At 42.4% G+C, this 16,638-nt stretch overlaps 1 protein-coding gene across 7 annotated transcripts in view; it reads left to right on the forward strand.

Annotated features, from left to right (window-relative positions):
• The window catches only part of shank1 (SH3 and multiple ankyrin repeat domains 1), a 60,557-nt gene extending 44,424 nt beyond the window's left edge, over positions 1-16,133 (forward strand). For 3 of the 7 annotated variants that reach the window (XM_083566813.1, XM_083566817.1, XM_083566815.1), the window contains 7 exons: positions 1,177-1,203; positions 2,386-2,442; positions 2,563-2,684; positions 4,801-4,921; positions 8,050-11,611; positions 13,990-14,901; positions 15,110-16,133. In XM_083566813.1, coding sequence (XP_083422939.1) covers positions 1,177-1,203; positions 2,386-2,442; positions 2,563-2,684; positions 4,801-4,921; positions 8,050-11,611; positions 13,990-14,901; positions 15,110-15,188 — 4,880 coding nt within the window. In that variant the 3' untranslated portion in view covers positions 15,189-16,133. The remainder of the gene's footprint in view (positions 1-1,176; positions 1,204-2,385; positions 2,443-2,562; positions 2,685-4,800; positions 4,922-8,049; positions 11,612-13,989; positions 14,902-15,109) is intronic. The other 4 variants (XM_083566814.1, XM_083566816.1, XR_014537616.1 and 1 more) reach the window with 3 other exon arrangements.
• The last annotated feature ends 505 nt before the right edge of the window (positions 16,134-16,638 follow it).

Below are 16,638 nucleotides of genomic sequence, written 5' to 3' on the forward strand. Positions count from 1 at the left end.
TAGTTCTGGTTGAGCAGATTGGATTTATTTTGAGCAGGTCTGAGCAGCGTGAAAGGGTTCTGAATATGTTTAGTATGGATCGAACAGGTGGACCCATCCTATTTCTCGTTCTGAGCATGCTCAATGTTGGCTGACCTGATTCTGTTTCTGAGCACTCTTACTGTGGGTTGTCCTGATTCTGAGCATGCTCAGCATGACCTGACCTGATTCTGGGCATGCTCGATGTGGGTTGTACTGATTCTGGTTCTGAGCATGCTTAGTGTGGACTGTCCTGATTCTGAGCATGCTCAGTGTGGACTGTCCTGATTTTAATTCTGAGCGTGCTCAGTGTGGGCTTGTGTCCCAGTGTGTCCGCTCAGCTTCCTGATCCCAAAACTGCAGGTAATCAGCAGACGTGTTTTTTTTGCCACAGGCGTTCCTGGCCACATCCAGTTTTTATTTTATAAAAAAAAAATGCTGTATTACTGCATTCGGACCAAACCCACGGCCAGACCTCGCCATTTTCACAATGGAGACATGGCCTAGAATCTGAAGGCACGGCTCGAACGTTACACAATAAAAGCGGAAAGATAGGATTCTTTTTTCCCCTATGTCACCTTTCCTTTTGTCTCAGCGGGTCAAAGCTGTAGGTGTTAAAAGCATGCCGGCGATGTGCCACAATTTCCCATATGCTTTATTCTAATGCGCTGAATTAATGCAGCTCAGGTTCGATCACCTCATTTCACCCCTCACACCTCTGGCAGTTACTGATGCAGTGTGATAGCTGCGATCGCTCAGATGGAAGAATGGCGCTGGTGCCGTGATTTATGAGCTGGGTGACGTTTTTTGAAATTAGTATTCATTTACATCGTAATGCAACTACCTTGTGAAAGGAAAAGTAAACCGAGATTCCACCTTTCACCAGCAGGGGCTTCAGTGGCTCCTCTGGTCCTTCTTGTTCACTCGTTCCCCCTAATGCAATGTCGTAGAGCTCTAACCCTTAATCACATTGACCTTTTACCCCTTTTCCTTCCTTTTGCTTGTCCTGCTTGATGCCATACAGTTGACCGAGGTAAGAAATACCACCGCTTACTCTGTGTGTGTGTGTGTGTGTGTGTGTGTGTGTGGGAGGGGGCGTCTTTTATTTCCAATAAATAAGTCTTTAACTGAAGCTCTTTGTTTGTTTCCTTCCCACAGCTTCTGCCCCGTGGAAAAAAAAATCAGGTAAGGCGTTGTTTTTCAACGATAACAAGCTCATTATTATATACAAACTGGAGACACACAATTGTACAGGAGGTCTTTGGATACAGCATGAAATTCTCCTTTCACTTGAACTAGGAGATACAAACCTATTTCAGCATGACAATCTTCCTGTGCACAAAGCCAGCTCCATGAAGATCTGCTTCACATGGGTTGGGTTCACATCTCCTTCTATAGAGCTCCAACCCTATTGAAATAGATGAATATGAATGCTGACTGCACCCCAGGCCTCCTCACCTCACCTCCATAAGTAACGGACTTTAATAACACACTTGTGGCCGAATGAATCTCCATACAGAGAATAGCCACAAAATCTAGTGGAACATCTTTCCAGAAGAGTGGAGCTTATTATAACAGCAAATGTGGAATGAGATGTTCACAAAGAAGCAAACAGCAATCTTATAGTCGGGTGTCCACAAACTTTTGGCCATATATTGTGTTATATTCTATAGAAGAAAAAAGTTAGTTGATTGTCACAACACACTGACTCTGAAAACTCCTTCCATACTTGTTAAAGAAACATTTCTCTTCATCGCATCTCTTTATCAATGGCTTTCAGATTATCTGGAATGCTGATTGGTCAGAAAAATGCTTGACGCGTCATTGCTTCTCAAAGTGTGGTTCGCGCCCTCTAGTGGGGAATTAAGACATGACGGGTGGAGCGCAATGAACGGCAGGATTTAAAAAAAGTTTTTTTTTTAATTATCTTTATTTATGATTTTCTCTATTAAACCTAAAGTTCATACACTCAAGGCAAACACAAACAAACAATTAGGTAATTAATGCAAGTCAATTAAAACAACATCAGTTAACACAACTACACTTTTATTTTCTCTATTTTTACTCGATGCTGTTTGCGATTTTTTGCGTGGTGATGGAGGATAGGTGGGGCTTAAAAAAAAATTCACCCACTCTAAAGTGGGGAATGGCAGAAAAAGGTTTGATAACCACTGATGTAACTTGTGTGCATTTTTCTGGAAAGATGAATTTTATTAATATTTCTGAAAGAAGACCTTCAAAAGATCGATTATATTTTTGTAGGATTATAGAGTCAGACTGTAAATCTGTTTATTGCCCAAATCCAATCGTGTGTGTGTGTGTGTGTGTGTGTGTGTGTGTGTGTGTGTGTGTGTGTGTGTTCTACAGAGTTTGAATCCTCACAAGCTACCGAGAAGAAAAGGACCGTCTATCAGATGGCTTTGAGTAAGCAAAAAGGTTTAACTTGGAAAAATCTCTTTGTTCCTAACACTGTGTTTCCTCAATGCTGGAGACATCTCTGATACGTACCAGGAATTTACAGAGTGGCTTCCTCTCTGTTTTCAGACAAGCTGGATGAGATTTTAGCTGCAGCCCAGCAGACCATCAGCACCAATGAGACTCCGGTGCCACGAGGTCCAGCAGGTCAAGCAGTGAAGCGCGAGAGAGGCAGAGGCTTTTACAATGAGGTACGGGTTCCTGTGTGTTCAGTGTTGACAAATCTACATGCATTATGGCCAAAACTATTGGGACACCTGACCTTTCCAGCCATATGTGCTTCACCACAGTGTTGAAGGCACATCATTGTGCAGGACGTCTTTGGAGGCTATAGCATGAACATTTCCCTTCACTTAAACTAGGAGACCCAAACCTGCTTCAGCATGACAGGGTTAGGGTTACAGGTGTCCACAAATTAATGGAACTACAGTCTAGTTGTAAATATTTAATGATGTTTTAAGTCAAATTAATATCTTAGGACTATCTTTATTCTCTTTGATACAGTACTGTCTGTCTGTCTGTCTGTCTGTCTGTCTGTCTGTCTGTCTGTCTGTCTGTCTGTCTGTCTGTCTATCTATCTATCTATCTATCTATCTATCTATCTATCTATCTATCTATCTATCTATCTATCTATCCTATGCACTTATGCAACTTATGCGTGTTTACTTTTTATTTATATATACTTTTTAATTGCCATTTTGATTAAGTTTGGTAGTCAAATAAAATGTAACATATAAGAGTTAAATAAAATATAGTTGACAGACCTTTGAGTTAATCCAGTTTTTTTTACGTTTTTAATCATTAAAATAATGAAAACATAGCTAATAATCATTATTTCTATATTAACTTTTTTTGTAGTTGTTATTTCTGATTCTGTCCTGAAACTACGGTGGCTGAGAAGTGCAAAACACATTAAAAAATCGGAAAACAAATTAACAAATTAGACAACACTAACAAATCCAAAAACAAAACAACAAATCCAAAAACACAAGGACAATTCAGACAAAGTGTAAAAGGCAGGTATAGTGTGTGAATGAAACACTTACTGATCATTGGACGAGACACCTGTCATACAACATATTCAGGAAGTATGAAATCTCATAACTTTGTTTCTTGTACATGTGTAAAGTTCTCAGTTTACTTTCAACTATTTTTTATTTGGATCAGTGCAACTTTAGATATAAGAAAATAACAGAAGGAAACAGAATCAGGGAGAAACTGGAATGAATTGAAAGCTACTTTGAGGAAGGACATTAATATGCAGTGATGTTGGAGAAGCTGCAGTTTATCATCACATTAAGATTCGTTTCTACACTTTTACACAGACGTTCCAACTTTCTCCTGCTGCAGACCGTTACTGCACACGCTTTATAGTCTGATATCCATAACTGGTTTTACACAAAGGTTCCCCATCTAAGAACTTTCACTTTGAAGGACATTCTCTTTGATCAATAACAAAGACGACTTCCTTGTTAATAAAATACTTCTGATGGGAAAATTTAATTTACAAAATCGAAATACTTGAAAGTGAAACCAACGTTTTTTGCATTTTATAATGAGATTATTTCTTTCACAAAAGCCCTAAAAGTGATAAAAAAGAAAAATGCAATGAATCTTTTGTCCTTTTTAGAAATATAGGATTTACAGAATAATCCATAGCCCTGTTTATTTTTATACTTTTTTTTTATTAAATTTTTTTATTATTATTATTATTATTATTATTAGTAGTATTTATATATCTATTTTATTTCTCTTTCCCCTAAATATATGTGTATATATTTGTATTTTCATGCACCTGTTCTGTGTATTTTAATGTAAATTGTACTTGTTATTGCCACGTTATTTGTATATGGCTAATTGCTTAATAAATCTTTTTTAAAAAGACTGTTGTACTTCCTGTATATGTTGAATCACAGGTGTCTCGTCCAATGATCAGTAAATGTGTTTCATTCACAAACTATACCTGCCTTTTCCACTTTGTCTGAATTGTCCTTGTGTTTTCCGATTAGTTATTTTGTTATTTTGTTTTCAGATTTATTTTGTTTTCTAATTTGTTAATTTGTTTTGCACTTCTCTACTCGGCCACCGTACGAAACATCTAAAACTCTCACATAGAAAGAATTGCAAACAAAAGTGTCAGAATTTGGTGGTTCTGTTTGTATTAAATAAAGAAGTGTTTTTTTCTCACAGCGCCCTCTGGTGGATAAAGGAACTGTTGGTCCAATTAAAGTGAAATTTTCAGTGTTAATGAATGTAATCCCTACACACTGTTCAGATAACTTCATTGTCTTCTTCTTCTTTCACCAGTCAAATTTTGACCAATCAGGGATGGGAATAATGCCATCTGGGCCAGGCCTTGGCTTTGACCGTGGCCCGTTTGTGTCTAGCCACGCCCCCCAGCACGGTATGCTGCGACAGAAGTCCATCGGTGAGGTTGTTTGTCTGTCTGTCTGCCTGTCTGTCTGCCACAGCTGTGTTTTCTTGCCTGTGCCTGTGCTTCTAGAGCGTTAATGTAGCTTTTTGATATTACATAAAGTCTGGTAAACATAAAAAATGCATGAATCTCACCAGCGTCCACGTCCTGTTTTACTCCATGATTTTCAGCCTGGTTTATTTGATCAGACAACGAAGCCACATTGAGGCTACATTTATGGAGTAGAACATGAGGAGCTCTTGTAAGATTTAGGCAATTTTTTTTTTACCAGGCTGCACAGACAACTCTTTTTTAAAAGTTGGAAGAAACTCTGGCTTCTACAGTTTGCTATAAAAAGCACGTCTGTAGCTTGTAGCTCAGCATCAGCTATGCTAATGGGTTAACTGGGTTTTTATCTATTCTTTTGAATCTTAATGAACTCTTGTTTGTAGTGGAAAGCATTTGACCGCCCATCTAAACATGACATTTGCCATTTGCCAAAACCAGGAAATCTTAATGCATTCCGTCATTCTTTATGGAGCTTTTTGCTACATACATACATACATACATACATACATACATACATACATACATACATACATACATACATACATACATACATACATACATACATACATACATACATACATACATACATACATACATACATACATACATACAGTGCATCCCGAAAGTATTCACAGATTGATTAAATTCATTATTTTCCTCAAAATTCAGCAAACAAAACCCCATAATGACAATGTAAAAGAAGTTTATATAAAATCTTTACATTTCTAAAAAAAAAAAAAAGCACATGTACATAAGTTCTCACAGCCTTTGCTCAATACTTTGTTGAAGCTCCTTTGGCACCAATTACAGCCTCAAGTCTTTTGAGTTTGATGCTACAAGCTTGACACACCTATCTTTTGGCAGTTTCTTCTATTCGTCTTTGCAGAACCTCTCGTTTCATCAGGTTGGATGGGGAGCATCAGTGCACAGCTATTTTCAGATCTCTCAAGAGTTTGTCTGGGCTCTGGCTAGGCCACTCAAGGACATTCACAGAGTCGGCCCGTAGCCACGCCTTTAATTTTATCTTGGCCTTGTGCTTAGTGTCATTGTCCTGTTGGAAGATAAACAAGTCCAGAGCACTCTGAGGCAGGTTTTCATCTAGGATGTCTCTGTACATTGCTACATTTATCTTTCCCTCAATCCTGACCAGTTTCTGCCACTGCAAAACACCCCCACAGCATGATGCTGCCACCACCATGCTTCACTGGATGGTATTGGCCAGGTGCCTGGTTTCCTCCAGACATGACGCTTGTCATTCAGGCATAGATTTCAATCTTTGATTCTCATGGTTCAGGTTTCTTTTGGCAAACTCCAGTTGGGATGTCATGGACCTTTTACAGAGGAGTGGCTTCTGTCTGGCCAATGTAATATACAGGCCTAAATTGTGGAGTGCTGCAGAGATCGTTATTCTTCTGTAAGGTTCTCCTCTCTCCACAGAGAAATGCTGGAGCTTTTTCAAAGTGACCATCATTTTTTTGGTCACCTCCCTGTCTAAAGCCCTTCTCTCCCGATTGCTCAGTTTGGCAAGGCAGCCCGCTCTAGGAAGAGTCCCGGTGGTACCAAACCATTTCTAGATGATGGAGGCCACTGTGCTCATTGGGACCTTCAACGCTGCAGAAATCTTTTAGGGATGATCAGTGAAAACAGGTTGTACCTAAACTGAATATTGAGTGTCATGTTGAAGGATGTGATTTTTTTTTTTGTCTTTTTATTTTTAATAAATTTGCAAAGATTTCAAACAAACTTCTTTTATGTTGTCATTATGGGGTATTTAATTGTAGAATTTCAAGGAAAATAATTAATTTAATCCTTTTTGGAATAAAGCTGTAACATAACAAAATGTGGAAAAAGTGAAGCTCTACAAGTGAAGCTCTACATACATACATACATACATACATACATACATACATACGAGGTGGTATCAAAAAGTTACGAGACTAATGGTGTAACTGGTGCTATTCTGACCACATGCGTTACCACATATCAAGCCACAAAAATGTCGAAACCTTTCAGGCAAGTCGTGCATGATGATCATCAGAGAACAATTCACATGATCTCACTTCCGCACCCACCATACTTGCCAGATTTGTGTCCTGCAGGCTTCACCATCTTCCCAATGATGAAGATGCCGCTCAATGGTCATTGTTTTAATACCATTGTGAGATCCAGCACAACTGGAAGAAGGTGCTTGACACGCTGCGAAATGAAGACTTCCAGGACACATTCCAGAAGTGTCAAGAACACTGGGAGTACTGTACTGCTGTGCAAGGGGACTATTTTAAAGGTGATAGTGTGTAAACATAGATAAATGAAGTACTTTCTTGTAAACAGAGTGAGTCTCAAAAAACTTTTTGATACCACCTCCTACTCCATATTAACTTCACTGTGGTTTCTCCTGTTACAAAAGTCTGCCAGTCAGGAGCTGATTTGCTGCCATTGGGAGTACTAATGTCTCCCTGTCTGTCCTGGAAGACGGGCATAGTATACATTCCTGGGAAAAACAAAAGCCCAAAATTGCTACATATTTAATGGTCTCTGCAAACAAATCTTTGGTTTAGAACATTTGCAGGAACTAATGAATCAAATGCACTATTGGGACTTTCTCAAGGCCCAATTTGCCCTTTTAATTTTTTGCCAAACTTTTTCTGTTTAAAAAAGCTAGCAGCCGGGGATATTCACTTTGTACACAGGGATAAAATTGTAATAATTTATAGATGGTATAATGAATTTGTCTACTACTCAACTGTAATTCTCTGACCAATGTTTTGTTGTTAAGATAATATTGTACTTGGCCCTATTTTTTGCCCAGGAGTGTAGTCACTAACACTAGTAATAACTAGGCAAGCTAACAGACATGCAGACAAGCAGACAGACAATCAGACAGACAGGAAGAAATATTATGAGATGTGTCAGATTAGATTTTTCATTGGTTATACAATTTTCAATTAATGTACAAAATATCTGTTTTTCTAGTTACAAATCTATTTGATCTTTTTATCTATCACATGTTAACTGTACACCATATGGCATTCTTTTATCATCCTTTTCTTTCTTCTCATACCTATCACTCACAGGTGTTCCTGAGGAGGAGAAGCAGTTCCTTCATCCTCCAGCCATGAAGTTTGCACGAAGCCTTTCAGTCCCTGGCCCAGATGACATTCCCCCTCCACCAACCACAGCGCCTCCTGATCCCCCTTTCTCCTCGGCACCTCCTATGGGCTGGAGAGGCAAGACATCCCAACAGCCTTCAGTATCGGTCTCACAGTCTACCTCTACCTCCACCCACTATCAGCTTTATTCCCAGTCATCTCACTATACTCACGGACCAAGGGACCGGTCCCCTGGACCACCCACAAGCACTGCAGTTTCAGACCATGCAACTTCTTACTCTCATGCCCAAGCGCACCCTTCTGTTCCCAGCAGGACTGCTTCCAGGAAGGTTATGGGCTACACAGCAGATTCCACAGGAGCAGGAGGAGCAGCAGGGGCAAGGTCGGCTGGTTTGAGAAGAGGCTACAGCAATGCAGTTCCACCCACTAGTGTGGCCACGGTGATCCCTCAACAACAACAAACTGCTCAGAGCCAGCAGGCAAGAGTGGAGCGCACAACAGCAGGGACAGCAGCTGCAGGTGGAGTCCAGAAAGTAGGTGTCCGAAGAGGCAAGGGGCCTCTGGTAAAGCAGTCAAAGGTAGAAGACCTTCGTTCTGGACAGGGGACACTAGGAAGTAAAGGTTCAGTGGAAAAAAGCTCCATTCCTATCCCAACCATCATTGTCAAAGCCCCCTCCACTAGCAGCAGTGGACGCAGTAGTCAGGGAAGCAGTGTTGAGGCTGATGCACCTCTTCCAGGGGAAAGTGAAAGCTCCAAAGCCCCACCTATTGCACCGCCCCCTGCCCCCACTATGCCCCCACCTGAGCCACCATCAGTCCCTCCACCACCACCACCCTCACTGCCACCACTCAGACCTCAGGAGAATCTGGACTTCACTAGCCAGTTTGGTGCTGCCATTGTGGGAGCGGCCCGCAGGGATCGTGAGCGCTTCCATGAAGCTCGGCGGAAGAGTGCCTCCTTTTTTCTCTCTGCTGAGGAGGAATTAGCAGGGAGTACTGGGGTGGCAGGAATAGGAAGGAGTCAGGCCACCCAGCAGCAACTTCAGCAGCAACTGAGCTCCCAGCCTACACCTCGCCTGAGACCCTCCAAATCTATTGACGAGGGTATGTTCTCAGGTGACACATTCATTCAGCATGCTCGCAGCATGCCGCCTGCCTTTGGCCTACCTGAGTATTCCACGTCTGCACCTCTGGGGGACTATCAGCCTAAGTCTGTTCCTGCTGACTTCTACCTGGGAGCCACCCGTCAACAGCCACAACAGCAACAGCCTACCACCACCTTTATCCACCCACTGACCGGGAAAGTTCTAGACCCATCCTCTCCACTGGGCCTGGCTCTAGCTGCACGGGAGCGTGCCCTGAAGGATGATGGACGGATGCGCAGGGAAAGGGCTGGTGAACACCACTTTACCCGTCAACTTTCCAACGTGGGGCCTTTTCCCTCATCTGCTGCCCCAACATCATCACTGCTCTCTCACTCAGCAACTCCCTCTTCCTCCATGATTTCTTCTGCTGCCCAGTCCTCCAGCTCTTCCTCATACCTTGTTACATCTTCTTCACTAGCTGCAACCACCACCTCCACTCGGCCTCCATCGCCCAGGATCCTTAGAGGAGCAGGGGGAGGTTGGACTGAGGAGACAGGTGAACGTACTGAAAGAGAAGCTGCAGGAGCTGCACCATCAAGGGAAGGGCTAAGGGTTCGTTTCTCAGAGGACAAAACAGTCCACACACACCACTACCAGTCTCAGCACTATCAACCCACGCAAAAAGAAAAAGAGAGAGAGAGGCAGAGGGAACGTTCCCGGGAACGAGAAAGGGAGAGAGGGAGGGAAAGAGACACAGAAAGAACTCAGAGCCAGCAACAACAATCTTCTACACAACCAACTACTCAGGAACCCCAGAGACCATCCTTTTTGAGGATGGAGAGTGAAGCAGGAACATACATCCTCTCACTCACTCCTCCATCTCCTCCACCTACTGCCATGACCACACGAACAGCAGCAGGACAAGGGACTGGTGGAGAGGGAGGCAGTGGAATGGGACTAATGGTACTCCCTCCCCCAGCTCCCTCAGTGGATGCAGATGATGAGTTTGTTTTTGCTGAACCTTTGCCGCCTCCACTAGAATTTGCTAACAGCTTTGAACGAGCGGGTTATTCTGCTATAATCACTAACAACCTTGCAACCCGGCATCAACAACACCATTCAGCACCCACAGCTCCACCCTCTACAAAAGATACCTTCATGACTGGTTTCCCTGCTCACACACCCCTGCCCTCTCCACAGGCTGGTGACTCCACTACCTCTAGTCTCACTTCCTATGATAGTGAAGTGGCTAATCTGACCCAATCTGCCCCCTCTCCTTCTTCTGCTTCTCCCAATCCTCCCCCACCTCCTTCACCTTCCACCCTGCAACCTTCTGGACCCCCTCCACCTCCCTCAGTGTCACCACCTCCTCCTCCTTCTTCCTACCACAGACCATTCAACTTGTCTCAGAGCCACCACCTCTATAACAGCTCTCCTGCAACCAGACGTGCAACTTCTCCCACACCACCACTTATTACAATCCCTGCTCCTTCTGCCTATGGGGGACCTCCTGCTGCTTCTTCAACCCCTGCTACATCTGTTGCTCTGAGGGGGACTTCCAGCCACGCCTTGACTGCAACCTGTGCTACAGCAACTACCACTATTACTACAACATTTGTTGCTGCTAGCGCTGCACCTGCAGTCAGCCTGCACAGCCAGCGCATGGCGACGGTTTCTACAGTGGCTACAGGGAGTGGGAGTAGGCGGCCCAGTGCTGAGCACCACCCATCACACACCACAGCAATGGCCAAAAGTGGGGAGTCCCAGGAGACCGTGGTGGATTCGGGTATTGAGGAGCTGGACAGCCGCAGCAGCAGTGACCACCATTTGGACAATATCCTGGCACTTAGCAGTGGGGGAGTCCGAGAAAGGATAGAGAGAGCAATTGAAAGTGACAGGACAAGTGGAGCAGATTTTTTAGAGTCCTATATGAGCTACCTGGATGGACAGACTTTTGAAATGCACACGAAAACAGCAAGCACCGCTTCCACTTACCCTAAAATGCAGCGGTACAGAGAGGGAAGTCGCACATCAGAGCTCAGACGGCAGACTAGCACGGCTCCACCGGCCTATCACAGGCGCCGTGGAGAGGAAGAACCTGAGGACGAGGAGCAGGAGGAGGGAGAGGAAGATGACATGGGCACTCGGGATGGATACAGCATTAGGGAAGGACAAGGATTGTCTCGCTCTGCTGTCATGTACTTTGATCGGCCTCGAACACCTGAGATGAAGCCCCTTTGGGGTGATGGGTCAACTGGTGCTATGCAGAATGTTACTGAAGGTGGGGCTCAGCCAGATGGGACTTATCTAGAAGGGCGTAAACTGCACCCGCCCATGTCTGGCATGAAGGCAAGCATCATCAGTGAACTGAACACCAAATTGCAACAAAGGAGCAAGGGAATGGAGAATTGGGGAGCACAGCGGTCAATCAGCAGGCACAGGTGTGTGAAAGAAGTGTCAGAATGACTGCATGTATTTGTGATGAAACTGGTGGCTGCATGTGTCTATTTCAAACTCTGACTTTAGCATGTGCTTATATTATCTGAGGTTAGGACAAGAAAATCTGAGTTTAAGATATCCTTTGAGATATCTAATCTATCTAAGATATCCTTTACATTCTCATTCGCAAGTAGAGTACAGGTAGTCCCAGAGTAAGGATGGTTCGAATAACAATTTTCTGATCCTACAATGATGATAGCGATATGAAAAAAATGTAAAAACATAAAATCTTTCTTGCAGTTTAATTTTCATACGATACGTTAGGATGTACGCGTCTCGCACCTTGTGAGATGCCTTACTCTAGCCAGCAGTTCAGTTCGGTTCAGTTGTCTTGGTGTTAGGGCGTGCATTTTTTTTTAAAGACCAATTTTAGCTCTTGTCTCTCTCCTTTTTATCTGCATCACCAGACACTAAAACAGAGTCTGGCTCCATCCTCCACTTGTAAACCGTTGCTCGTCCATGCGCCGCATACATATACACATATATACTATATATATATATATATATATATATATATATATATATATATATATACTGTAAAGTTTATACATTACAGTAGTGTAATTTTTTTTTAATTATGTACTGTAATGTGTTAAATTATATATATATATAAAAAAACATCTCCATCATAACTCGGGGAGTTGCAATGAAATAAAATTCTTTGCGTTTCCCATCTTATCACAAAACCAGGGTCAGTGGCCCTAACTCAATTTTTTTCGTAGTACTTTTTTTCAGGTCTCAAACTTCTCATTACAAAGCACAGAGAATCAAACACTGAACCAAAACAACTGGTCTGGTTGCACTAGCTTGATAAGATCTGACTGGGTGAAGATAGTATGGCCAAGGCTGTTGACGTTTTTTTTTTTCTAAATAATGAGTAATAAATACAATTGATATTAAAAAATAAATAAATTCATAAGATTTATGTTTTATTAGGGGAAATATGCATGCAAATTCCATATGTTTGTGTATGTTGTAAATAACTCAAGAACCTTTAATGCATAATGCTGCAATAAATGTATATCCGGTATTTATGCAGTTACTTGTATACATTTTTGGAAGCACGAGTGTAGCATGTTGTCTGTGACTAACCACAAACCTAATAGCTATTAAAGCTTGGTTTGAAGAACATATTTGGAAAGACTTTACTACTTAATGTACTGTTTTTAATTAGTTTAAATGAGTTTAGTGCATTTTATAGGCTCTGTTTTCTTTTGTTCTGCTCTTTTCAAAACACTCTTAGTGGAATATAAATATCTAAAACGTCTCAAGCATTCTCTAATTAGAGAACTCTGCATGTGCGAAATCTGTTGTACATTTACTTTACTGTAATCATACTTAAAAATTGGCAAACAATCAAAATGATAGATAGTCTTAATCTTAATCCAAATATTCCCAATGAGGTTCACTCATCTTGGCCTGTCAAGGACACAAATTTATATATTAATGAGCAACATTCTTGCAAAAACATCACTAAATAATGTTTGTTTTTTTTTTTTTTTAATATGCACCTCGCATGAAGATGAAACTGGTCCTTGTGTTTTTGCCCCAGTCTTGCTTCCTGGTTGATAGCATCTAATGATTGCATGTGACTCTACTGGGCCATCATAAAAGTGGTCTACTCTGTCTGTGGAAACTCTGAATGAATTTGTGTGTTTAAACTCTTCCTTCTTTTTTGTGATCTCTGCTTTACTCCTACTGTCCATGTCCATCTGTGTATCCTTCCTAAGACACAGGTAACTGCACCAATGTTCTATCTGCCTATACACAGTCAATCCAAAAGTATTGGAATGGCAAGGCCAGTTCTTTATTATCTTTATTTTGCAATGCATTAAAGATATTCACAATTGAGGTTAAAAAAAAATGAATGAGATAATAGGTCAGAATGCATTTTGGTTGAGCAAAAGTATTGGAACAGAAAGTCTAATGTAAGTAAAATACTAAAGATTTGGTTGCATATCCCTTGCTTATGTCAATCCAGCCCAAATACATCATCAAAGTAACTCCTGCATTCTTCTTATTTGATGCTTTTCCAAGCTTGTAGCACAACTTTGGTCAGTTTTGTTTAAGACAATCTAAAACCTTAAGTTTATCTCTGTAAATTAGCAGACAGGATGCATCTATAAAATTCAGTCTCTTGCTACTCTTATGAGAGACTGTATATACTGTATTCCTCCTTCTCAATCCTGTTCTTGCTTTTTTGTCATTAACCATTTTTCTACCTTTTTCCCCCTGTTTGCTTTGTTCCTCAAGTGCTTTCTCACATCCTTTTCTCTTCTTGTACTCTGTCTATTGATTAATTTGTCCAATTCTTTTACAGGTTCTCTGAGGACTCAACAGGTGCACTGAGCCCTCCATCGGTACGCTCTCCCTCTCCATCTCCTCTGGCTCAGCCTGCACTATCTCCGTCTCCAACAGCTTCCCCCCATCCTCCACTCTATCCAAACTGGGCTCGCTCACCTTCCCCGCAGCCTCCTGGTGCCCCTTCTCAACCCCCCTCTGCTGCCTCTAGCACCGCTGCCCGCTCTCACTCACCTGTCTCACCTTCAGCCTATGCACCTTATCCCACCTCCCCTAAGCACCGTCCTGTTTACCGCTCCAAAGCCCTCGAGTTCCAGTTTATCCCAAGCAGGGAGTCACGCAAGGCAGAGTCTCAACGCCGAAGAGCACCCAGTCCCCTCATCTCTCCCTCGGAGCGTCCCAAAATGGGTCCCCCTCGCCCTTCTTCCCTCCCTATACTTCCTACTTCACCACTCTATAGCAGCTTATATGATCTACGTGGTTCCATCACCCCTCCATCCCCTGCGAATCCCCTCGGTGACTCTTACTTCTCTCCATCCCCTCCTTTATTTGCTCCTTCTGGAGCACCGCCACCACCCAATTCATCCCTGGTGGTCTCTCGCTCCCTTTCTCCCACCCACTTCCTCTCTGGTTCATCCTCCCCACCACTCCACTCTATAGCTCCACCCACTTGCCTGAGTTACCCTCACTTGCCTCCTCCATCCCCTTCCAAACCCTTTGCCTCCAAGCCACTGCCCTACTGGACCAAGTATGATGTGGCTGATTGGCTGGCTTACCTAAACTTGGCTGAGCACAGGGAGCGTTTCCTGGACAACGAGATTGATGGCACACACCTGCCTTCGCTCACCAAGGAGGACTTCCTGGACCTTGGTGTTACACGTGTGGGCCATCGCATGAATATAGAGCGAGCGCTCAGGAGGGTGATGGACAGGTGAGAGGGAGAGAAAAGGGGGTAAGAAGAGAGGAGTAGGAAGGGGGTTAGTGCATGGGCAAAGAGATCAACTGGATTTGGCCACTGCATGAGCTGAAATATGGCATGGGGAAAAAAAGAACGAGTCAGAGAAAGGGAAAAGCAAGGGCATGACAAAGAGAAACACAGACATACTGCATCTGTATAAAAGCTTTCCACTTTCCCTCAGGTTGTCCTCTAGCCCATTCCCCGTTTCTGCCCTCTCCCCACGAGATGGAAGAGTCAGAGATGAAGGCGCCCGGAGCTGAGAGGACAAACCAATAGCCAAAAAGACACTAAGAACAAATAGAGTTACAAAGGTCTGAGCAGCTGTGGCTATCAGGGGCTGAAGAACCTCTTCGCAAGTAGAAGCAACGAGGACATCAACATTACCAAGAATGCCGAGTAAGATTCAAGGAAAGAAGACTGTCAGAAGACGGGAATATTATTTTGGCAACAAACCATTCAAACACACCTCACACCTTACTTGCAGAAAAAAATTTACATTCTTAACTCACTTACTTGCATTGATCAAACAAGGGCCTGAAGTGAAAATCAGAAGCAGAAAACCCTTAAAAAATAGACATGACCATAATCTGAGCCAAAAACTTCCTTTGAGAAGAGAAACAATCTTAAGTATTATTGCATTTTTTTGGTTTGTTGATTTATTTATGTTTTTATTCATAACACAAGAGTGATCCTGAGTCATCGGTTGCGGTCTTACTCCTCGTTTTTCAGTCAGTGTCACACGTGACTCTATGCCTTACTCTACTCTTTTCTGATTGGTTCTTGGTGGGAACTCCTTAAGCAGAAAACAAAACAGTGATACAGTCAATGGGTAAGTGAAAGAATCTGATTGGCGGAAACCTAGGTGCGCAGAGCAGTGGCCAGTTTACTGCCTAATACCTAACTCGGTGAGAGTGTGTAGACCCCAGACTCTCTTTTCTGTGTGTGTGTGTGTGTGTGTGTGTGTGTGTGTGTGTGTGTGTGTGTGTGTGTGTGTGTGTGTGTGTGTGTGTGTGAGAAAAAAATGGTGTTCGAAGGTTTTTTTAACCTTTGAAGGCATCCACCGAAGCTTGCTGATGTTGTATTTTGCAAAAACCTTCTCATGGCATAAATATAAATATATATAAATATATATTATACATTAACAGACTGGTCACTGTATTACAAACCCGTAGCAAAAAAAAAAAAAGCAAAGTAAAAATGAAAAATATTAATTGAAGTGCCCAGACCAACAGAATAGACAGATACACAAACCCAACGAAACATCAAGGCTCGCCTCCATAAATATGAACGCACAACATTTATTCATGGGACACTAATGATCTACATATGAACCAGAGATCAAGAAAAAAAAAAAAAAACGTATCACCATTTTTACAAGACTGTCAACATATTGACTGCTACACCACTGATCGACTGAACAGCGAGTCAGCGGTTCACTGTCCAATAGGAGGCGGGAGAAGCTGAAATTTCTTTCCTAATCCCTCCTCCTTTTAAACAAGCTTTCTTTATTCGGAGGTGAAGTGGGATGTGCATCCAGATGCCCTGAATTTGTGGCACTCATGCTTATACCTGTTTTAATATGACGATAGTTCTTATAACAAAGACATTTTTAAACTTAAAAAAAAAAAGGGGTCTGGAATAATAATGTTATATATATATATATATACACACACAAACGAAGAGAGATGTATTGTTATTCAGCGCAGTTCA

This window comes from Silurus aristotelis (assembly GCF_946808225.1).
Source record: "Silurus aristotelis genome assembly, chromosome: 17".
Classification (NCBI taxonomy): Eukaryota; Metazoa; Chordata; class Actinopteri; order Siluriformes; family Siluridae; genus Silurus; species Silurus aristotelis.